The sequence below is a fragment of the Corythoichthys intestinalis genome, chromosome 3, assembly GCF_030265065.1.
Source record: "Corythoichthys intestinalis isolate RoL2023-P3 chromosome 3, ASM3026506v1, whole genome shotgun sequence".
Taxonomy (NCBI): domain Eukaryota; kingdom Metazoa; phylum Chordata; class Actinopteri; order Syngnathiformes; family Syngnathidae; genus Corythoichthys; species Corythoichthys intestinalis.
The window spans coordinates 10,083,769-10,108,837 of NC_080397.1; the positions used below are offsets into that span (position 1 = coordinate 10,083,769).

Genomic DNA, 25,069 nt, shown 5'->3' on the forward strand with positions numbered 1-25,069 from the left:
CGTCCATGACCATCAATGGCTTCGACTTACATATGCGTCAATGAAGTCCAAGTACATTGACGTCAATAGAATCTACATACTTGGCTGTAAATGGCATGGACGTACATAGCCCTCATCGGCAATTGAGTACTTGTGTTTCAATGCAATGTGGATGACAATGGAAATGAATGGGAAATTTGAACGCCCATGGCCGTCAGTGGAATCCAGGTACATGGGCATCAATAGATTCGACATACATGGCCGTCAACGGCATCAATGCGATGTAAATTACATTACAAGTGAATTAGAAATTAGGACGTGGCATCCCATTAAAAATGAATGGAAAGTTTTTGGCAAATTTCCAAGGAACCATAATTTTTCCCCCCAAAATTCTGTATACAACTTTTATGCCACTCATCATCCCAGAATTTTTGATGCCCCAATGATGACTTTTTTTTTTTTTTGTGAGAAATCAGCGTTCACATGCGAACGGAAAATTTTTCGAGGCCGGTTGAAAAATTCATTTGCAAATCGAATATATATATCAAATGCATTTCATTGTATTTTTTACTTTTTCTCATTTCAAATAATGGGCAGCTAAAACAGTTCAGAAAATTGTCAAAACATTTTAAAGAATAAAGTCTAAAATTGCAATCAAGTTGTAATAGAGTTCTGCAGGTCACAACAATTAAAAAGCTTTTTGCAAATTGATGCCTATAATGGAATCTCCCCCCCCCCCCCCCCCCCCAATTTTCTGAGTCGCTTATCCTCAACGAGATAATTTTGATTTTAAAAGAACATCTTTAAATCAATCAATCACCACCACCCCCAATGTAGAGATAATTGTACGAATGGAGTTGCAAAATTCTGTCACCAAAATATACAGTTTCAAGTGATGTTACGCTCCCTTTTCTAGACATTTAAAAAAAAATCCTGTAAATCAATATTTGTGCCCTAAACTGCCAATATTGATAATAATCCCAGTGATCAGACACTAATAAACAAAATGGTTATTATAGTGTCCAATGCAAGTTAAAAATAACAATCACTTTAAAAATTAGTTAAGCCGTGTAGTAAGATAATAACTCAATTACCACCTTGGTCATCTCTGGGTGAGTCAGGGTCTGGGTCATAAAAGCTCATCTTCTTCGGTGGGTATCGCGCTCTTTTCGGCATCTCTTTTTTATTATTTCCTGCTGGGCCATTCAATCTGTGAAATATAATACATTTTAATTTTAAAAAGTGGTTCAATGTCTTATTTGGTTTTACACTGTCATCACAACTCATAATTTGGTACAGCAACTTCTTAATATCTTTAGATACACAGATTGTGTTCATTTAACCATATTAGACCACCGAAGGACTGAAACAATATCTTTTAAAATCCCCCATACCAATCATCATAAAACAAAGAGACATTAAAGTAAAAATCCATGATGATCCATGATGTTAAGATTTCTGTAAGAATTGCACTCTTCTTGGACAAGTTGTTGGGCTCTTTCCTGTGCACTGCTCCTAAAAAAAAAACCTTTTTATTGCTAATATATCGTGAAAAGATGCACCTTCTCAATTCCCTATGTCTCAAGTTTTTAATGTTAATAGGGTGACCATAATTTGATTTCCCCAAAAATAGGCAGAGCAGCATGTCCTCGGGGTACTTAAATGATACGCAGAATTTACTCAAAGATGCCTTATAACTACAGTTTTAAAGTATGCCTTCTCTGTATGGATAGAATATTCCGTTATACAACAAAATAATCTCCATATCCAGAGACACAAATTCAGATAGGCTTCCCAGATGTTTTTCAACATGCAACATTTATTTTGCCAAAAATAATCTCCCTTGGCTGTTTCCAAAGAAGTCATCCTTCTACCGTCCAATTCAGCCGATCGGTGTACTTCCGCCAGCTGTCTGGCTTCATGGCACAATTGTAACGCGTGTGTCAAACATAGAGCTCAGAGAAAACAAACCAGCGAGCACAGGCGTCGGGAGATTGAGGGAGAGCGGGAGGGGGGCATTGAGCAGATAACTGACCATGGAAAACCGGAGATATGATCCTTTTAATTTCAAACGAGTAATTATGAAGGAACTCTTCACTATTAAAACTAGGAACTGTTTTCTCCACCAGAGGGCACTCATGCTCTTTGGACGAATAATGCCTCATTTATAGATTTTTTTTTCTCTCATTGGAATTCAATGATTCCCCCCCCCCGGCTTAATGTGGTTATGCAATGGAATTTTTTTTTTTACAGTATCATTAAAACAACAGTTCATACAGATAATGTTGCGCTCAGGAAAAAAATACAATTGTTAAAAATATATATATATATTTTGAAATAATGCTACGTTTACATGAGTGACATTTTTGCCTACTCTACCCACCTTTGGTCACCCCAATGTAAACTCGTTGCATGAAGCTAGAGAAAATGGGTCTCACTGCAATGAGAAGATGTTCCAATTGTACACAATTTATGTAACTCCAAGACTGTCTAGGGCCACTGTTTGTAGAAATAATTCCAAAGTTAATATTTTTACATGAATATGTTTACTTCAGTAAATTCATGGCCCCCCAAGCTAGCTAGCTAGCTAGCTTCACTATTTGCCACTTATTGCCGACCAGTTCCCCCCCCCCCCAAAAAACTATCAGAACTAGCATAAACACAAGCCATATAAATTATACCCAAACTCCGTTCGACAAAGATGTTACTTACCCTCTTTTTTGTCCTGAAACGGTTTCTTCCTCCATTCCTCCTGACACCAACTTCATGAGTACGACTTGACGTCGTTAGGTCAGCCTCCCCCTTATGAGTTAACCAATGACGAAGCAGCATTTGTGACTGATGGCGCTTTCTTCCAATGTAGACGTTAGGTCTGCATTATCTTCAGGGTTGAAAGTTCACAGTGTTTCGCGCCACATACAGCTTGACAGTGCATGAAGAAAACAGCGCTGCAGCGCCGGTCAACGCTGAGTGGTTTCAGCTGCATTTTAAGTAAGAATTAATTTACAAAAATGTTGTTTATATACGCATGACTACATAAGGCTAATAAAAATAAAAAAATTTAAAAAATCTTTAAAAAAGATATTCATAAGTTGAGTTTATTTGGCTTTATTAATATACCAGGGGTGGGCAATTATTTTTCCCCAGGGGCCAAATGAGAAGCAGAAAATATTGTGGAGGGCCGGACCAAAATTTGAAATCTACTCGTTATTAATTTTATTTCAACATTGAAATAAGTAAATTGTATTGTTTACAGAAGCTGGTAAGAGTATGTGTTATTGTTAGATAATGAGAGAATGAGGTTGTTTTACAAAAAACCTGAATTTATTCAGTGAAAACAGAGGTAAGTTTGCTACATTTTTGACTGCTTTTCAGTCACATTACCACAATGCTTTATTTTTAACTTTCTATAACGATACCACAATAATGTAACATAACTCAACATTTTTATCAAACTGCCAAACAGTGCAGAACAAACATGTTTCAGTATTTTTTTTTCTTCAGCGAGAGAAATCTAGCCTCTGTTGAGCTTTAACAAGAGCATCAAGGTCAGGTTGAATGTTTGAGGTGGAGATGTGAAGCACATCTGACAGATGGTCTTCAGTCAGAGAGGACCTGTACCTGGATTTGGTAAACTTCATTACTGAGAATGTTTGCTCACATGTGTAGGTAGAAAAACACCAAATAAACACCAATTTATGCTCAGCGTCAAGTTCAGTCACTTTATCTTGCATCCGTTTCAAAAGTCCTACTATTTCCCGGTCAGATTGGGACAACCATCAGTAGTGACTCCTACCAGTTTGTCCCATTTCAGTTCAAGCTTGTCCATGCATGCGTTTACCTTGAACAAATCACTCCCCGTGGTTGTTCCTTTCATTGATCTCACTGCTGCCAGCTCCTCCGTAATCGTGAAATCCTGTGTTATTCCTCGGAGAAACACGAGTAACCGCGCCGTGTCGCGGACGTCACAGCTCTCGTCCAAAGCCAAGGAGAAAAAGTCAAAACTTGCTACTCCACTTTTTAGCTGAAGTCGGAGATTCTCCGCGATGTCGTCCACCCTTCTGGTCACCGTTCGCCTGGACAGCGGGACTTTCTCAAATGCTTCTTTTTTCTCCGGATATATTAGTGCTGCAGAGTCCACCAAGCACTCTTTCACAAACTCTCCCTCCGAAAACGGCTTACAGTTTTTAGCGATTTTATGAGATATCACAAAGCTGGTCTCTGTTGCCGCATCCCGGGCTGCATATAGCTTGGTAAAATAGCCTTGTTGTTTTTCTAGCTTGCTAGCAAATCTTCAGATAACCGCGCTCTTCCAGCCTCAGTCAGATGTCCGTATTTTTCTGCATGCTTCGTCTCGTAATGCCTACTCACGTTGTATTCCTTAAACACGGCGACCTGCTCACCACAAAGTAAACACACGGGTTTACCACCGACGTCTGTAAATAAATATTTAGTTGTCCATATTTTTTTTAAAACCACGAACTTTAGCGTCCACGTTTCTTTTTTTGGCGTATGCAGACATTTTAGGGTTACCATTGAGTTGCTGCTAGTCACATGCACTCAGACTTGTTTCAGTACCTGGACGTAAATGACGTACGCATGCCGTAAACAGGTTTCAAAGTAAAAGCCCTGCTGTTTTAGTCCACGCATTACGCACAATTTTAAAAGTAGGTTTTATTTTCTTAAGTCCAAGCAACCTTTCGAGGGCCAGTCAGAGTGGGTCCGCGGGCCGTATTTGGCCCGCGGGCCGTAAAATGCCCGGGTCTGTAATATACAATACATTTTCAGTTCTTGGAGTTTTTAAAGCCTTGTTTTCATTTTAATTTAAGCTAACTGAAATGTTTACATCATCATTAATTCAATATCATATTATTTCGTTTTTATGAAATTTAATGACCTTATAATACCATCATAATAACAATTTTAGAAGGGTAACATTATTACACATCAGTAAGAGTTTTCCTTTGTGCATTTTGTACCTACCGGTTTGTAAATGTACCACCGTGATCGTTTTCATTACGATTATTGATTTTTTTCTAACTATATGTTAATCAATTTCTCTTTATATATAATAACTATCTCTTCATATATAATATACTTTATAATTATTCAATTACTATAACCCTTTTCATTCTGAATAAGCTGCATACCATATTTTGTGCACTTCTATATGTAAAATCATATTTATGAACTATCTATGCCTTTTTATCCCGTCATCCCCAACTTCATTGACCCTGCAGCTCCATTTCTGACACCAGTAAAGCATGAATATTGCTCCTCTATAGAGGATACAGATAAGTTTGATTGTGCGGTTCATTTTCAGAAGATTGGACTATTGCAGCAGTATATTTACAGGTCTTGATTAAAAAAAAATTTTTTTTTTTAATCAGTCAGTCAGTCAGTCAGTCAGTCAGGACACTGCAGCTAGTAAAGAATGCTGCTGCCAGAGTCCTTACAAATACAGTACAAGGAAACTGGACCACATTACACCAGTTTTGGAAATCATTACACTGGCTTCCAGTGAGTCAAAGGATAGACTAGAAATTGATACTGCTCGTCAATAAAACGCTTTCATGGCCTTGGACCAAAAGAATCATAGAGACCTCTAAGGTAGTCTGGAACCGATCTGTTGTATGTTCCAAGAACAAGAACCAAGCAGGGTGAGGTAGCATTTAGTATTATGCTCCTCACCTCTGAAACAAGTTACCTGAAGGTCTGAAGTGTGCTCAAACTGTTAGCTCCTTTTAAATCAGGACTAAAATCGCTTTTGTTTATCACAACATATCCATAACGGTCTATATATTTTAACTTTCAAGCAATTTGCTTTTTATTCATTTTAAGTATAATTTTATTACCTGTTTCAATTCTTTTTTTTCTTTTTTAATTTCATTTAGATTCTCAACAATAATATACTGTACATTGTACTTACAACAGTGAATGACGATAGTCCATTTCTCGATACATTACTTTTTTAAGGGAAACAACAACAACAAAGAAATTAAATAAATAATAAATTAATTAAAAAGTACATAAATAAACAACATACAGCAACGTAAAACATTTGGGAGCACATCTGATATTGTTTTCTTACCCCCGAAAAAGTAAGGAGCTACTTTCTCTGTTGAGCATCAATTGAAATCTATTCTAATTGGTTTCACGTTTGTCCATTTGGACCATATCAAATAAAATGTATCAATCTCTAATTTAAGTTAAAATGACAGCTTCTCCATGATGTAAATTTCATGTACAATATCTATCCATTCCTCAACAGTTGATTTTTTTTAAAGCCATTACCTAGAAATAGATTTCTTAGAGGCTGCTAATAGAATATTCAACAGTTTTTTTATCATTGACTTTTCATTGTCTTTGTTATAACTTTCTTTTGAACTAATGTTTTTAATTTTTTAAAATCATTTTATCTCTGATCGTGGTTATTCATGTGATGTAAAGCACTTTGAATTGCTTTGTGTTGAATTATGCTATACAAATAAATTTGCATTGCCTGAGAATCCAACGAGTGCTTGTGGAGAGCTCTTCATTTGCTCTGTCTGAGTTCAGTATGAGATGCATGAACGGAAGTTGTGATAAGAGTAGACTGAGTTCATCGAGAGATCTCTCTGATTTCTCTGCCTGAGATCACAAATAGACACAAAAGTTGAGAAACTCTGAGAATTATATGAGAGCTCGTTGAGATCTCTTCTGAAACTTAAAAGGAGACTAAATTGAGATTTAGTGCATTTTATTGCTCCAGAGAAAAAACTGAGACACAGGAGAAATAAACCTTAGTCTCAGTTTGGCGTCACACAGATCTCACAGTTGTCTAGGAGAAATAAATGAGATATTTTGGAGATCTCTTTTCAGATTTTCTTTTCCTCTGGGCAATTATCAGGAAGTTATTGGGAAATGACCTAACACCAAAAGGAAATGATCTTAAACGTACAGAAAATTACCCTAGAATGTCCAGAAATGTGCAGAATGTGACCCAAAATCAACAGAGAGTGTCCCTGAAATGCCCCAAAACCAACAGGAAGTGATCAATGAGCAGAAGGTGATTGGGAAATGCCTTGAAATCAAAAGGAAATGATTCAAAACGTACAGAAAATGAGCCTAGAATGCCAAGAAATGAGCAGAAAGTGACTCAAAATTAATAGGAAGTGACCTGTAAAAACCCTATAATTTTAAAGGAAGTGATCCACCAATAACTAACTGTCAGCCATTGAGTACAATTTTGGGTTACTGAAAAGAAAGTGACTCAAAAGTGTCAGAAAATGAATAGGAAGGAACTCAAAATCAACAGGAAGTAACCTGTAAATACCCCAAAATGAACAGGAAGCGACCTGTAAATGCCGAGAAAAGACTGGCTGTGAATGCTGTGGTTTCCATACCATTGACGGCACGAGACGTCCAATCCAGTCAAAATTAGTTGGCTGTCAAGTGCTGTGAATGGTGAGCTAACATAGACACTAATCAAAAAGGAAGATCTTGGTAGCAGCCTGTTGATTCCTTTTTTCTTTCTTTCACCTTTTTAAAACGATATCAGACAACTTGAAGTTCCGCTCTCAGACCCCCAATTTGGCCAAATTTCAAAATTGTATCCATGTGTGATACGGGTACATCATTGGAAAGCTTAAAATCTGTATTTTCTGGTGGAAGAAACATTTTGAACATTAGGGCATTTTTTGACACTTTAAAAGTAGGTCAAATCAATACATTTTTGAGACCTTTGAAAATTTCTTTAAGTTATTCATTTAAAAAAATGTTTTGGACATCCATCCTGGTACATAATAAATAACAAACACTTCAAGATGATCCCCCTTTGTCTTTTCAAGTTTTTAATAATCAATATACATGCAATAAGACATGTTGGTGGATGTACAATCATAAAGGGAATTGGTGTGTACATGTAGATTTAAATTAGCCCTGTGTTTTATTTAGTAAATAAACATGGCTAAACAGGGAGTTAGCTGTATAGTTAATGATAACTTTACTGCATACATTTTTTGATTTGGCTTGATTTTAATCTGTGCAAAGAAAAAACATTTCCAGGGGAATTTTAGGGGTTAAATTCCAATACCATAATATTTTAATTTTTGCTGTGGGCTTTTAAAATATTTTTTCAATTATGATTAAAGAATGTGAATGCAAGATAATGAGAATAAAAAGCTCCATATGCATACAGAGAACATAAATGTGATTACATAACACTATCTATTTATTGTATTTAGCCTTGAAGCCTAGTACCTAACTTTTATGATTAAAGCATCTAATGTATCTAATACATCGATATCATCCCATAATAAGCAACAAGGCTCAAAAAGATAGCAAAAGGATAGCACGCTAGTCAGTTAGCCTGCTGTGTCCATAATTCTCGCACTAGTGTTCGACTGCAATGTATGTCTTTTTGTGGCTTTCCGATAACTTGAGGTGCGAGCATGAGCGAGCATCATTAAAGACAAGATAATTTAACGAGATGTTATAGCATACTTACCTCGTTTCGATCAAAAAGCTCCGTGTAGCATGTATCACCGAGTGTCAAAGAGACAGCAGTGAATGGCCACAGCCGGACTTTGTGGGGATTTTATGGGTGAAACACGATAATATAACAAGGGTCGTGATGCAGACGTCACAGACAAAAAGTTTTTTTTTTTCCAATTTTTCTTTGCTTGGATCGATTGTTTGTCATCTAAAATATTGGGGGGAAATGCGATAGTAACAAAAAAGAAATACAATTAAGCGAGTTATGAGGTCGATATCCATGACCTATTTACAGACACTATTTTTTTTCATTGTGACGTAATTTGTTTAAAAGTTTAAAATATGCGAATGAATAATTTTTTTAAGTCTTTTTTTTTTTTTTAAATAAATTGAATAAATATTAGACATTAACCCTAAAGATTTTCAAAATGACAGACATTTCAAATCATAAATATAATTACTTACCTTCTTTTTATGGCTGGGTTGAAACAAAAGCGGTTGGGCAGTGTCTATAAACGGGGGTCTCCAGGGTAAAACAGACAAATTAAAAATAGTATTGGGTCATAATGCGCCATGAAACTGCTATGGCAGCCAGGGGCGCTGCCAGGGATTTCGGGCTCCATGAAAAGATATCACTATGGGCCCCACTGCCAGTGCAGGACACAGACACACATTTAGAGTATCAACTAGGTAATTTCCTGCATTCTGGTGAATCTTCACACACTAATTTGTGCATTTCCTGCATTCCTGCAATTTAAGATGAACATATATTAATGTAAACATACAGCGTATAGAGCAATAATGAATAGACAGATATCATGTATTAGAAATGTACTGAAGGCCATCTTTTACAATCTAAATTAAAGTTGCACCGATACTGATACCAGTATCGGCAGGGGCTGCCGATCCGGCCTGAATTGGTGATATCGGTCTCGACGAGTACCAACATTTAGGGCACCGATACCATCTACTGGCATCACTTGAACGCAACTGTACAGTCTTCCCCAAGTGAGCTAAATTCCCAAATCCCGATGCATGACATTCATATTTACCAAACGAAATAAACACCTTCGTCTTCTGTAATAAGTGTTTTCACAACAACGCAAGTCCGCGATGATACGCTGCTCATACACATATGTCATTCACAATCGGTTAGCATTCGGGATCAGAGAGGTTAAGACAGCGGGACACTAAGCAAAGTCAGGGTTTCATGATGAACAATGAGTGGCAAATTAAGAGCGCCGTACTTCAAACTCGTCCTGTTTATGAAAGTCGATTGTCATATGCTGGTGTTGTGCAGTAATGAGCAGAAGTGACTTCTGTGGCGTTTGTTAACTTTCTTTCTTTCTTTCTTTCTTTCTTTCTTTCTTTCTTTCTTTCTTTCTTTCTTTCTTTCTTTCTTTCTTTCTTTCTTTCTTTCTTTCTTTCTTTCTTTCTTTCTTTCTTTCTTTCTTTCTTTCTTTCTTTCTTTCGCAAATAGCAACCTACGTAGATGTGCGACATTGGATCCCATGCCAACTCTCGCACGCACACACTAGATAACATCAAATAGAAACCGGGAAGTGCTTCGTTAGATCCCATGCCATTAGCTGCGTGAGCCCAGAGTGACGTGTAGTCCATATACTACATGGATGAATCAAAAACCGCCCTGACTGAATGGAAGTTAAGCTGGCCAAATCAATCCATACTGGTGACTATAGATAATGCTGCAACTACTGTTGATTCAGTATGTGACACAGATGGACTCGGACCACAAATAGGATGTTTTGCTCATGTGGTAAATATAGCTGCTAAGAGAGCTGCAGCAATCAACAGTGTACCCCACCTCACTTTACAAACAGTAAAGATTGTTCTCAGCACTTTTATACAAAATTTCTTCAGATCAGTAAGAAGTAAGCACATAAATTTGATGACCCGATTTTTGTTTAGAAAACATTTCTGAAGTACCGCGCGCACTCCGAGTCATTGGCTGGTGTAAATGTGCACCGCTGCTCCCGGTCTGATCGAAAGAAGGGCGGACCGAACCATTTAATGAAAATATGGGGGTTGGGGGGAGGGGTCTCTGGCAATACATATGCTCTCTGGGTGTTTACTTTTTGCCAAAAACAAAACAAGAAAAAGAAACCCATCGTTTCATTCCTATTAAAATTATATGGTTAATATTTAACCCTATATTGCCAAATGTATCACATTTGATACACCTAAAATTTCATGATTTTGAGACTAATTCAGAATTTTGACATTTCTTTTTGAAAAAAAAAGATGATGGATGCAAGTCCACACATGCATCTGCAGGTTCCTTGAAAAAAACAAATAGGATTTAGCAAGGGTTATCGATATCTGAGCGCTTATTTACACATATTCATTTTGACTTTTCTTTTCACAAATTTGAAAAAAAGGTTTCATTAGGACCCTATTTTTCAAATTTTGGGATTCTCTGATAATTGCTTCATATTGCTGGCATTAAAGGGTTAAATTTGCAAACGATTACCTAATGTTCTAATTTTCTTTGTGGGCCCAATCAGGGCATGGGTCCTTAGAATCAATATAACTTTTCACCCCTATACGGCACCCATGATGGCAGCATATAGACAAATTGTTCTATCAAACACAACAGTTCGTTTGGCTTAAAATACAGCAGTTTATTTCAAAGAGGGGTGCAAGAGCAGAAACTGCCTTTTCAGCCTTGTGTGTGTTTTCCGCCATATCGATTCTTGGTAGGAACATATCGATAACCTTTTGGGCCACAAAGTATCACTATACATCACCTTCTCGAATCATTGTCACACCCCTACCCTCTACAAAGGACAAGGTCAGATATTATACTTTGGTACTTTTCAAATGTTTTTGACTTGTTTTTTTGCAACATTACAATTGCAATCTGGTAAACGTACAACTAGCCTGAAATGACACGTCTTGTTTCTTTCGAAGCAACCCATTTTTTTTCTCCTAAATTGTCGCCCTCTCGTTCCAGAGCTGATCACCAACAATCAGATCGAGAGCGGTCAGCTGAAAGCGGAGCTAAAGGACAAGGTGATGTACACGCTGCTGCGCAGGCATCGCCACCAGACCAAGAAGTCCAACCTGCGCTCACTGGCTGACATCGGCAAGACCGTCTCCAGCGCAAGTAGGCTCTTTTCCAACCAGGACAACGGTAATGCTCCGTCCTGACAGTCTGCTGCAGTCTCCATCGGTTTCGGGGTCCCCTACAACTACCTTAAAAGCGACTCAGGATCACCATTTTAGACAACATGTACTCAACTAACAAGGCACCCGAATGCTTTGCTTGTGTAGACGTAGTGAGACTTTAAACAAGCTTTTAACTCTTGGTATTTTGAACTCATTGACAGTGATAAACGTTCTAATCTTTCTGTGGAACAAAACATGAACACTTCAACCTATTTAGTCCATCTTGTACAGTGATTCCTTCACTTACAGTATGAGTTTGAGTTCTTAACCCTAAACAACTAAACAAACGAATGACTGAAAAAATAAATACTCATATATATGCACTGTCTACCATTAACAATACATTTGAAGGTGCTATGAAATAATGCACCAAGTGAGTTTAAAATGATAGCAGACCATATTTTGGACACAAATCCGTTAAAAAAAAGTGACATAATTGGCTTAATAATAAATTTGATGCTCATTAGTCTTCCTTTTGTAGCTGCCTTGGCCCCGCCCACCCCAAAAAAATCTCCTAACAGAAGATGATGTCACACCCAGAATGAGCTGCAGATTTTTGCATTCTGCTAGCATGCTAGCCATACACTTTCATGTACTACAGTAGCTAGTGCAGCACTAGAAAGTGTTCATGTTCATTAATTCTGGTTGTCACAACCAGAATTGCTGAAGGTGGTCGTTCCCTGATGCATTGTTTTGGTTTGAATTATAATAAAAAAAAAAATAAAATAAAAAATTTTAAAAAAAAAACCAGCCAGATTTGAGTGCCCAATCTGTTTTTATTGTAGCTTTGCATGTAATTCCAAAGCTACAATCTATACAATGTATACTATATATTTTTCAATGGCATTGTTTTGGTGCGCCACCCAGCCAAAACCTTATGTGATGCGGACTCTCTTTTGTTTGACACCCCAAAAATGACATTTCACCAAAAAACGCAGGTTTTTTGAGAAAAAAAAAAGAAGTCAAATTTCAAATCACAAATTGTCCTACAATTTTTGTCTAAATCACATCATCTATACATCAAAACAGGTGCACAAAAGTTCTATTCAGTTTTTGCTGAAAACATCCAGATACAATTCTGTAATTAGCCCAAATTTGCCAAAATATATCCATTCATTTCTAATAGCCCAAATTTCCTATTCATTTGCAGTGGTCCTATTTGCTATTCATTTCAATAGCACAAAAATTTTCATTTACTCCTATGTATTTTCAACACAAGTGACCCGATATTAACAGGAAGTGACCCTGAACTGTCCTGAAATCTACTGGAAGTGCCCCAAAATCTAAAGGAAGTGACCATGGAATGCATTGAAATCAACAGGAAGGGACCCCGAAATCCCCTCATATTATCAGCAAGTGACCCAATATGAACAGAAAGTTAACCTGAAATGCCTCAAAATAAATGGAAAGTGAGCCGATATCTGCAGGATGTCTGAAATGCCTCAAAATCAACAGGAAGTGACCCGATTTACCAACCATCACAACAAAGCTATCATCGCAATTTCTCCTGAAATTGTGTTGTCCCTCTACATGTAAAATTACATTAGTGCAGTCATTTTCATTGCACCTTTAAACTGAGAGGATTGCCTGTGCCAATTTCACTGCCATTGGCGTGCCTACATGGCGACCATATTTGTAGGGTCGGCGTTCCCATTGACTGCAAAATAGGAACAAAAAATATGAACACCTCCACCCATGTAGTTCAGCTTGTACAGTGGCTCCTTGACTCATGAGTTTGAGTTCCCCCAAGACTAAAACTAAATTTTAAATAAATATTTTTTCTTAACTCATTGGCTGCCATTGACAACGATACAAGTCAAGTTCATTTAAACTGTGAGAACTGGCTGTGAACGCTTACCTTTCATTGCCATTGACACGCCTATATGCCTGGGTCCAAATGAATTGGACGTCTAGTGCCGTCATTGGCAGCCAGTGTAAATTTCTGGAATAGCATTAAGCTGATCCAAAGGTGGTAAGGTTTTTGATCCTTAGTTTCAGTGTTATAAGTGTTATTTTGACACAGTTATTGTGTGGTCAGTGTAAAAATAGCTCATTTTTAATGCAACTCTTGTTTGTCTATCACTGTCAATGGAAGAGTTAATTTCTCATCTGACTTCTAAAAATGTGATTGCATATTTGGATTCTTTCACATGAAGATCATTTATACTAGCATAGTCATCAAGCATGATTTCATACTATGATGAAAAACTTTCTCATAGTCATGGTAGTGCTGCCACGTTGTTCATGCTGAGTTGCTTTTAACATTTGTGTGTGTGCAATCAAGTTGACAATGTTGTAGACTAGTAAAAGCAGGATGTGCTGTCAGTTTTTTCACCTCTGTGTTTCTGTTCAACGGGAAAATGTGTTATTATTGAGCTTGTGCAACTGATAAATAATTTCCCTAATGTTTAAATTTGATTTTAAAACTTTTTTTTAATTTCATATTCATCCAGTTGAATTTGTTTGAATTTTTTCAGATATCAGGGAGGTGAAAAGTGACAGCACCTGCTAATAATGTCATTCGGAACAACTCAGAAATTTGTCAAGTCTTTGAAATGTTAGCACTGAGCCTTTACAAATGTGCTTATTCTTTCAAAAGACTTGGGTGCTGATGCTATCATAGCCAATATCAGTGGAACCTCCCAGCCTCTTTAAATTTTTGCCATAATTGAAAAACATCTTCCTACCTACTCTGAAATGGGCCACAAAATACCATCCAGTGGGTCACAATTGCCCCCCGAGCTGCAAGTTTGAGACCACTGCTTTATAGCCTACTTATTCATTGACTGCCAAAGATGTCCAATCAATTTGGACTGGGACGGGCGAATAAATGTTCGTTCATTCGTTGACATTTTATTAAGTTAGATTTTTTGTGATTGTAGTTTGTCACTAGATGAAGAAAAATGATCATAATACCCAACAAGTGCACTTATATGCTAATATCAATTACGGTACCATGAATGTCTGCGACTAAACGCAAGCAGGCTAATTTGGTTAATTGACTCTTGACGCGGTCGGTGGGAAGATCGTTTTTATGTTTAGTGATCAACCCATCACTGATCTCCCTAAATTGATGAAATTTGCCCTATTAGTTAAGACCAGTTTGGATGTTATGGGCGACATTGAAGTTTCACTGTGGCATCTAATTGAATTGATTTGGCTAACTGGTTAGCTGCTTTTAGCAAATTGTGGGCTCCCCTTTCACTTTGTGGGTGTTTGGCCTTTCTCTCTGTCTTTTTATCTTGCTGTCCGGATGGCTAACCCGCTACTAAACTAACACTAAACAAAGGCCGTAGTCCTCTGGAGACCTCCGTGACGTGCCTGTCGAGCGGCATCTCAATGGAGGACTTGCAGAGTCAGAGGAGCGTCAGCATGGATTGGCTCAGTAAGTGCGCAGCGCAAACACCGCCCTTATCCTGTAATTGGATGATTTCATCCAATCAGAGGGTTCATTAGACACAAAATTAAGTTAACGTGACCTCCACCAAAGGTCAACAAGTCAGCGCATGTTATCATCAAAGTTGGCTTGCTAGTTGAATGCTTATTTGTTAGTACACTAGTCAGTCAACTGGATATTTGTTCATATTATACATATTTGTTAGTTGCCTTTATTTGCGGTCTGGTTACCTAATGTGTTAGCTGTCCCAATTACTGAGTTACTTTTATAGTTAACTAGTGGTTATTTGTCTATTCATTTGCGCTCACGTATCAGTTAAAATGCTGAAGCTAGTTTGAATAATTGCCGGTTAATCCTCAAATTAACTAGTTGATTTTTTTTAGTTTCCTATCAGGTTAACTTTGGTTGTTAGTTAACTAGTTACTTTAAAAAAGCTATCAGTAATTGTACTTGAGTTATTCAGTGGTTCCTATGAGTTTTAGTTTTAGTTGTTAAGTGGTTGATAATTATTTTGTTAACTAGTTAGTTAAATGTGGGTGTTTGTGGGAATTTGTTAGTTACTTATTTTGTTAAGTGTTGGCTAATTCTTGTCAGTATATTTTGGTTACTTGTCTTGTGAACTGTTAGTTAGTTAGTTAGTTAGTTAGTTAGTTAGTTAGTTAGTTAGTTAGTTAGTTAGTTAGTTAGTTAGTTAGTTAGTTAGTTAGTTAGTTAGTTAGTTAACTGTTCTATATGTTTGTTACTTACAGTTGTGGTCAAAAGCTTACATACACTTGTGAAGAACATAATGTCATGGCTCTCTTGAGTTTCCAGTTATTTCTACAACTCTGATTTTTCTCCGATAGAGTGATTGGAACAGATACTTCTTTGTCACAAAAAACATTCATGAAGTTTGGTTCTTTTATGACTTTATTGTGGGTTAACAGAAAACGTGATTAAATCTGCTGGGTCAAAAATATACATACAGCAACATGAATTAGCAATTTCTTGTGAGTGATTATTGACCTGAACAATCATTGACTTGAACAAGTCAGGAAAGTCACTTGGAGCCATTTCAAAGCAGCTGCAGGTCCCAAGAGCAACAGTGCAAACAATTGTTTGTAAGTATAAAGTGCATGGCACTGTTTTGTCACTGCCACGATCAGGAAGAAAACGCAAGCTATCACCTGCTGCTGAGAGAAAATTGGTCAGGAGGGAGAAGATTCAACCGAGAATCACCAAAAAGCAGATCTGCCAAGAATTAGAAGCTGCTGGAACACAGGTGTCAGTGTCCACAGTCAAGCGTGTTTTGCATCTCCATGGACTGAGAGGCTGCCGTGCAAGAAGGAAGCCCTTGCCCCAAAAGCGGCACCTTAAGGCTCGACTGAAGTTTGCTGCTGATCACATAGACAAAGATAAGACCTTCTGGAGGAAAGTTCTGTGGTCAGACGAAACAAAAATCGAGCTGTTTGGCAACAATGCCCAGCAATATGTTTGGAGGAGAAAAGGTGAGGCCTTTAACCCCTAATACACCATGCCTACCGTCAAGCACAGTGGTGGTAGTATTATGCTGTGGGGCTGTTTTGCTGCCAATGGAACTGGTGCTTTGCAAAGAGTAAATGGGATAACGAAGAAGGAGGATTACCTTCAAATTCTTCAAGGTAACCTAACGTCATCAGCCCGAAGATTGGGTCTTGGGTGCAGTTAGGTTTTCCAACAGGACAATGACCCCAAACACACACAAAAAGTGGTAATGGAATGGCTAAATTAGGCTAGAATTCAGGTTTTCGAATGGCCTTCCCAAAACCCCATTGAGAACTTGTGGACAATGCTGAAGAAACAAGTCCATGTCAGAAAGCCATCAAATTTAACTGAACTGCACCAATTCTGTCAAGAGGAGTGGTCAAAGATTCAACCGGAAGCTTGCTAGAAGCTTGTGGATGGCTACCAAAAGCGCCTAATTGAAGTGAAATTGGCCAAGGGACATGTTACCAAATATTAGCGCTGCTGTATATATATTTTTGACCCAGCAGATTTGATCACTTTTTTTCTGTTCACCCATAATAAAGTCATAAGAGAAACAAACTTCATGAATGTTTTTTGTGACAAAGAAGTATCTGTTCCAATCACTCTATCAGAGAAAAATCAGAGTTATAGAAATAACTGGAAACTCAAGAGAGCCATGACATTATGTTCTTCACAAGTGTATGTAAACTTTTGACCACAACTGTATCTAGTTAACTAGCTGCTAGTTATTGGGTTGTGGTATTTACTAGGTATTTGGATGTGGACATTTGTTAGTAATTTACCGTAGTTAAGTGTTGGCTATTTCTTGTTATATAGTTTAGTTACTTTTCTTATTAACTGGTTTATTCTCAGTGAGTGAGTGAGTGAGTGAGTGAGTGAGTGAGTGAGTGAGTGAGTGAGTGAGTGAGTGAGTGAGTGAGTGAGTGAGTGAGTGAGTGAGTGAGTGAGTGAGTGAGTGAGTGAGTGGATGTTACTTAGTTAAATGTTGACTATTGGTTGTCAAATGGCATTTACTAGTTAGTTGGATGATGGCCTTTGTTAGTTACCTCATTAGTTAAGGGGTGGTTGTTAGTTGTTAGTATCTTTTAGTTATCTAGTTAAGTTGTTGTCAGTCAGTTCGGCTACCTATTTAGTTAAGTAGTCATTAGTTAGTTGAATGTGTTTTCTGAGTTTAGATAATGGTTGACTATTAGTTGTCAGTATAGGTTGGTTACCTACTGGTTATTACTGTTGTTAACTGGTTAGTTAGTTATGAAGTGGCATGCATGGATTTGTTAGCCACATACCTAGTGCCATGCTGGCTAGTAGTTGTCAGTATGTTTTAGTTATCTAGTTAACTTATTGCTACCCGGTTATTTAGTTGAGTAGCATTTATTTGTTGGCATTGCAAAGTCCCTGTTTAGGACAAAAGTAATTCAATGTCCCTAATGTTGTGTTCAATGATGTTGCATATTCCTAATCCAGTTGAAACTAATCTGTGTTTAAACGCATATAGCTAGTAGTATTGTTAGAGCATATTCATAATAACCATTCCATGGTGCATCCTGGCAGTGTGAAGAATTCCCCCCGAGGCTGCATCACACTGACAAAGGCGTAATTACCCACAATGCTCTGGTGACCGCACACATGATGAAAAGGTTGTAGTAGACGTGACAACGCTCTCATTCTCCAGGGGGAGGGAGTGACGTTCACATTTCTTCTGGTTAACTAATTGGCTGCCTTTGATGGTGGTAGACGTCCCATGGATGGAACGTCTATTGCCGTCAATGGTGCTGAAACATGATCATCCACTAAATTGGAAATCTCAAACTTCTCCCTCAAATGCCAATCAAATCTGCATGACGTTTGCTTTTGGGTATCATGGGATGCTTTTTCTCTGTCAGGTGGCCTTGTCACGGTTTATTTTATGTTTGGAATAGATAGTCCCAGCAGCACCCACAGGAACCTGACCTCCAGCAGCCTCAACGATATCTCGGACAAGCCGGAGAAAGAGCAGGTCAGTCACTTACCTATGCGGAGATCCAATCAAATAAAATGGAAATAGATCCAATACAAATGGAAGAAGCAAAACCAGATTCAAAATCAAATCTTAATGTCACTTATTTCGATTTTTAGTAGAAATTAGAATGGCTGATGGTCTTTTTCTTTTGCTATATAGTTGAGGAACAAGTTCATGAAGAAGCTACCCAGGGATGCTGAGGCCTCTAACGTGCTGGTTGGTGAGGTGGACTTCCTGGACGCACCTTTCGTGGCCTTCGTGCGGCTGCAGCAGGCCGTCATGCTGGGCGCCCTCACCGAAGTTCCCGTTCCCACCAGGTGCGACAAAACAAACCATATACGCTTCATTTACTTCAAAAGCAAAGCCAATATGAGAAGAAATTCAGGGTGGGAATATTGCGTTTTTTAAAGATAAAAATAGTTTAACATGGAGAATGAATTAATGATGCAATGCAGAAATTTATTTTAATGTAATTTTTGGACTACAAGCCATCCTCGCTTTGAACCCTGCGGCTTATGAATTTTTACTGGCTGATGAGCTGTATGCATGTACAGTATAAGGGCAATGATACGTAATTTCTTTTTTGGATTAAATGTGATTAATCCCATTGTCATACACACAGTCAAATTATAAAAAGTAGTATTTAGTACAATTTTATTATAAATGTCAATACAAATATGCAGTTTTAACTTAAAATATCTTTTTTTTAATTGTAATTAATCGCATGAGATTTAGTCATTCACTGCCAATGACGGCGATCAAAATGAAATCTATTTGAACTGTTATGGCGGGCACTGAATGATCATGTTTCAGTTCCAGTGACGGCGACAGACATCCAATTCATTTAGAATAGGAGGGCTGGCACAGTCCAAATGGATTGGATGCCTATCACCGTCATTTGCATGCAACTGCGATGCATTGTCATAAACACAATTCAATAACGAATTCGATGTAGTAATTAGCATTCTTTTCTTACAAAAGCCAATAGAAATATATATTTTAAACTTCAAATACATTTCAATCCATTTAAATTGCAATGAATCACGTGAGATTAATGGTGATTAATAGCTTTATCATACACACAATAATAATCGATTCCAAATGTATTACCGTTTTTCTCAATTGCTTTGGTGCGTTTCTCAGATCAGAATGGAAATTCTCAAAACTACTTCTTCAACCCTCACAACATGTCACACAAGTAGCAAAACAACATGGATTATTTGCAAAAGCCAGTTATTTGTGAGAAGTACTTAGCCTATCGCTCAAAATTAAATTTCTGTGTCAATGAACATGTCAGTGCTGTCAGAATGACAAGTCCTTGTATTACTGTGTCCAGACAAAACAGTCAAATTGCTTAGTCATGCTCTCAACTGAACAGTTACTCTGGTGCAAGGCTCTGATGCTGAAGATGGTGTCCGTAAGTTTTGATGAAAATTGCAAGTTACACCTTTGTGTGTGGGAGATTGATTGCAAGAGACTGGAGAAGATTCAGTTTACACTTGTACTGTTTTTACAATTTCTTGACAGACCATGTCACTGCGATACAGAAAGCAGAAGACAGCACTGAGTATGACAGAAAAAAAACAAAAGCAAACAAATCGGCACTACTAAACTTTGAGTGCTACATGTCGGGATTTCCCCCCCCATTCTTTCTACACATCGTGACATTCCTGCCTGTTGGGCCACAAATTTTCATCCACGTCTCAATGGATGTCCTCTCTTGCTAAACAACGTGGAAAGAATTTTCTTGAATGCCTTATCCAGCCTCTGCAGGCATCTGCTGTGATGTCACTGCATGCTGCATTCATGGCATCCAGAAGAGTCATCTGAAGGTGAGGCTGGTGATCATACAGTTGCCATCTCCATGTGGAGAAAAAAAATCTCCTATGAGATGGAGGAACGGGGAGTATAGTGGGAGGAACTCCATTACCATCCTGTTGTGGGTTGTAAACCATTCCCTGATTATGTTTGAGTGGTGGAAACCCACATTGTCCCAAACTATCACAAATTTTAGCAGGTTAAAATAAGTTAAATAAAATAAGTAATGAAAATGCTTAGAAATAAGCACACATGTTGACACATTCTGACATCATGCTCATCCATTTTGCATATAAAGACATGTACTTCCAATGAAGTAATGACTAAATGTTGTGGGTGGTGAGACTATTCAATAGAGACCTATGATCATCCATTTTGACCATCATGACAAATGCAACTGATAATGTTGGAAGTAGACTTGGAGCTAAATTGCCCATCTTTAGAATTTGACAACTGTGGCTTATATACTGTACTATACTTACTACTCAATTGGGGTTTTGATTGCTTGATTGATTGATTGATTGATTTTTTTTATTTTGAGCAGTCACAAAAGAAATACACAAAAGAGAAAGTAAAATCATTAATAATAATCTGTATACAGTATAAATGTGTGTATATACATTTGTGTACATATGTCTATATGTATACAGGCAGGCAGGCAGACAGACAGACAGACAGACAGACAGTGTGTACAGGGGTTGGACAAAATAATGGAAACACCTTCAAAAATCAACAGAAACTAATTTAATATGGTGTAGGTCCGCCTTTTGCGGCAATTGCAGCCTAAATTCTCTGACATGTGAATTTTTAAAGCCATTCTTTAGTTAGAATACCCTCTAACTTTTTTTTAGAGATGATGGCAATGGAAATCGACGTCCTAATTCAATCTCTACTGACCATAAATGCTTAATAATGTTGAGGTCTGGGGATTGTGCCGGCCATACGAGATCCTCAAATTCATTAGAATGTTCCTCATGCCATTCTTTAACAATTATGTTCAATGATTAGGATGCCAAAATGTTAGGTGTTTCCATCATTTTGTCAACCCCCTGTATATACTGCATTGTATATTTGTAGCTCAAAAAGTGGTGTGAAGAGAAGAGAAAATTTGGTGGGTGCGCCTTATACCCAAAAAAGTATCGTAATCATTTGATCTGTTGCCATTTTCCAGGTTTTTATTCATCCTGCTCGGGCCCAAAGGTAAAGCCAAGTCATATCACGAGATCGGACGAGCCATCGCTACGCTTATGTCGGACGAGGTGAGATTTTCTAAGGCCGTTATTTGTTAAACGCTGGCGCTCACGAGATGGTGTCACAGGTATTCCACGACATAGCGTACAAGGCCAAGGACCGGCAAGACCTACTGGCCGGTATCGATGAGTTCTTGGACGAGGTGGTGGTGCTGCCCCCTGGCGAGTGGGATCCCGCCATACGGATAGAACCTCCAAAAACGTTGCCCTCCTCTGACAAAAGGTGCTCCTCAATGCAAACACTTGTCCGATTTCGAAAGGTGTTAATAGAAGAGTCTCAGATCTGAGGTTTACAACTTCGCATAGTTGAGCCTAGTTTCAATTTTGAGCTTTGTTTTTCAGTCTTTCAACCGAAGTTCTTTTTAGCCAAAGTCAAATTGTTTACAGATTAGGAGCCTTTTAATAGCAAATATTTGTATTCATACTTAATTAATTAATTTACATATATTTAATTAAAATTTCTACACCCGTCAAGTCGCTACTCGGATTGTTTTGTTGTTCTTGTAGACACTAACTTTGAATCTTACTCGTCTTCTACTACTACTAGTCATTCGTGAACTGATCGTCTTAAATCGTGGTGGATATGTAGCACAAACCAGTATCTATCAATCCTCAGAATTTTATTTTTATTTTTTGTATCAGGGCTAATTAATTGTGGAATTTAGTTAGGAGTTAGCCAGTAGAGAGCTGACTTGTGTACGTTAGGAATTTGCCAGTAGAAGGGTTGCACACACAGCACACGCACTTATTGGTGCCTGTTTTGCCTATAGGTTGCAAGTTGGCCAGTAGAGGGAAGCATTCAGCCTTTGAGTGGGGGAAAATATGTCATAATTGTTGTATTATTTTTTTTTTATAAAATATTTTAAAATGGTAAATATCATGGCATATCGTGATTGGAATAAAAAGCCTTCATGACTATTTTCCAACTTTCCAGAAAAAACATGTATGCGGGTGGAGACGCCCAGATGAACGGCGACACGCCTCATGACGGAGGTCAAGGAGGTGGCGGGCACGGCGTGAGCGAGGAGCTGGAGAAGACGGGAAGGTGCGACGTGGCCCATCTAATTAAAAACGAACACAAGCATGAAAATTTTCTGTTGCTTTCAGGTTTTGCGGTGGCCTGCTGCTGGACATCAAAAGAAAAGCGCCTTTCTTGCTGAGCGACATCACAGACGCCTTTCACATCCAGGCCCTGTCCGCCATTCTCTTCATCTACCTGGGCACGGTCACCAACGCCATTACTTTTGGCGGACTTCTTGGCGACGCGACCGAGAACATGCAGGTTAGAGCGGATTAACGGACATGACGTCCATCTCCTTGAATGGTAGTGAAATTTGACAGTTTCTGGCTTCTCAGTACCTGAGAGAAAAAGCTTCATATAGTGCGTTGCTCCCATCTTGTGGCATCTATTGGTCATTACAAACTTGGCAAGCAGGAACAAGTCAAACAAATGAGCCAATTTGGATCAAGTGTAAATATTAATACATTTTTGAGCAGGCAACAAAGGAATACCACAAAAACATTATAATAATTTATAAATTTTGGAATTGATAAAAAATAGACAATTTAATCCTAATAATAACAAGAATATTGGAGAATTGACCACAAATACCCCAAAATGTTTTTCTAATAAATCATAAATATTGGAGTAGCCTTTAGAACAAAAATAAATCGTTAAAAAATATAATACACCCCAAAATAATAAGCATAACAATAGTAATTATGATTATGACTATAAATGTAAATAATAAATATTGAAATAGTGAATACTAATACTTTTTTAAAAACAATTAAAAGGACTATCCAAAATACAATAGAATTGGAAAATACGGTAGTAACAACGTATCAGTATTGGAATAGAGAACAATATCAAAAATAGCCCAAAGACTAAAAAATTAAAAATTATATCGATAGATAAATAAATAAAGACCAAAATGAATTAAAAAAAAAAAAAAAAAATCATGCATAGTATAATAATAACAATAATAGTGTTATAAATACTGGAGTAAAAAACAAATATATATCACCCCCCCCACCCCCCCAAAAAAAATATCCCAAAGATAAAAACTATAATAGTACCAATAATCATAATAATAAAAATATTTATATTATCGGATAAATATTTGAGTAGAGAAAAAAAAACTCAAAAACTATAACCCTAATAGAGCGATCATTTTCAAAAGATATTTTTATATTATTATTTTTTAATTATTATTATTATATAAAAGACTTCCAAAACATATTTATGTACAGTGAAATCTATGATTTACATCTACACACTGTATGTAGTACACTTACACACGTATGATAGTGAGAGAATTAATGAACAGTACTTATTATTTATATTATTTCTACATTATTCTATGTAATTTATTATATTATTAATATTTTATTTACATGTTTCAAACTATTGTTTAATGTTCTAATGATAACAAACGCATTTGTAGGGTTTTATATACACTTATTGATATTATAGGTACACACAAAATAAAGTTTGTTAAAAATTGTGGGGGGGTGGTGACACTACTTCGCGGTTTTTCACTTAGCGCTGTTGGTTTTGGTCCCCATTAACAGTGATAATTGAGGGATCACTGTAATGGTGATGAATAAACAGAGACGAGATACCTGATAAGTTCAGTTAAGTTTAATAAGGTACAGTATTTGTACTTTGCACAGTGTTTCCAGTTTTATTTTTTTAGGGTGTTCTGGAGAGCTTCCTGGGCACGGCCATTGCGGGAGGAGTCTTCTGCCTGCTGGCTGGCCAGCCACTCACCATCCTCAGCAGCACCGGACCCGTCCTGGTCTTTGAACGCCTCCTCTTCAACTTCAGCAAGTCGGTTTTATTTGACTACTCTACTCTCACGGGCCATTTGTTTTCCGGCGACCGGTCAAACCTGACTTCTGTCTGAGCAGGGACAACGAGTTCAACTACCTGGAGTTCCGGCTGTGGATCGGGCTGTGGTCCGCGTTCCTGTGCCTGGTGCTGGTGGCCACGGATGCCAGCTACCTGGTCAAGTACTTCACCCGTTTCACCGAGGAAGGCTTCTCGGCCCTCATCAGCTTCATCTTCATCTACGACGCCTTCAAGAAGATGATCAAGCTGGCGCATCACTACCCCATCAACTCTGACTTCCGCCTGGAGCATGTCACGCAGTACGACTGCCTCTGCATGGCGCCCACTGTCCTCGGTCAGTCGAAACAAACTACTAAAGCGTACATGTAGTCTGTGTTAGGGCTGGGCAATCTGCACCCCCCCCCATAAAAAATATATATAATATATTAATATACATATAAAGTATAAACTTAAAACAAACATATAAACTTTCTGGAGAAAGTGTGTGGAGATGCTTGATCTTCTGGTAAGTTGATTATGGGCATTTACAGGTCACTTTCTATTGATTTTGGGGCACTATCGGAAAATTTGGAGGATTTATGGGTCACATGTTAATTTTAAGT

The 25,069-nt window shown here is 37.8% G+C and overlaps 1 protein-coding gene across 5 annotated transcripts in view; it reads left to right on the forward strand.

The window, feature by feature from the left end:
- Positions 1-25,069, forward strand: part of slc4a4a (solute carrier family 4 member 4a) — a 118,410-nt gene that overhangs the window by 62,884 nt on the left and 30,457 nt on the right. For 2 of the 5 annotated variants that reach the window (XM_057832339.1, XM_057832338.1), the window contains exons 5-14: positions 11,429-11,608; positions 14,933-15,028; positions 18,466-18,542; positions 18,705-18,862; positions 21,535-21,622; positions 21,682-21,836; positions 22,548-22,658; positions 22,721-22,895; positions 24,313-24,446; positions 24,527-24,801. In XM_057832339.1, the coding sequence (XP_057688322.1) occupies positions 11,429-11,608; positions 14,933-15,028; positions 18,466-18,542; positions 18,705-18,862; positions 21,535-21,622; positions 21,682-21,836; positions 22,548-22,658; positions 22,721-22,895; positions 24,313-24,446; positions 24,527-24,801 (1,449 nt within the window). The remainder of the gene's footprint in view (positions 1-11,428; positions 11,609-14,932; positions 15,029-18,465; positions 18,543-18,704; positions 18,863-21,534; positions 21,623-21,681; positions 21,837-22,547; positions 22,659-22,720; positions 22,896-24,312; positions 24,447-24,526; positions 24,802-25,069) is intronic. The other 3 variants (XM_057832341.1, XM_057832343.1, XM_057832342.1) reach the window with 2 other exon arrangements.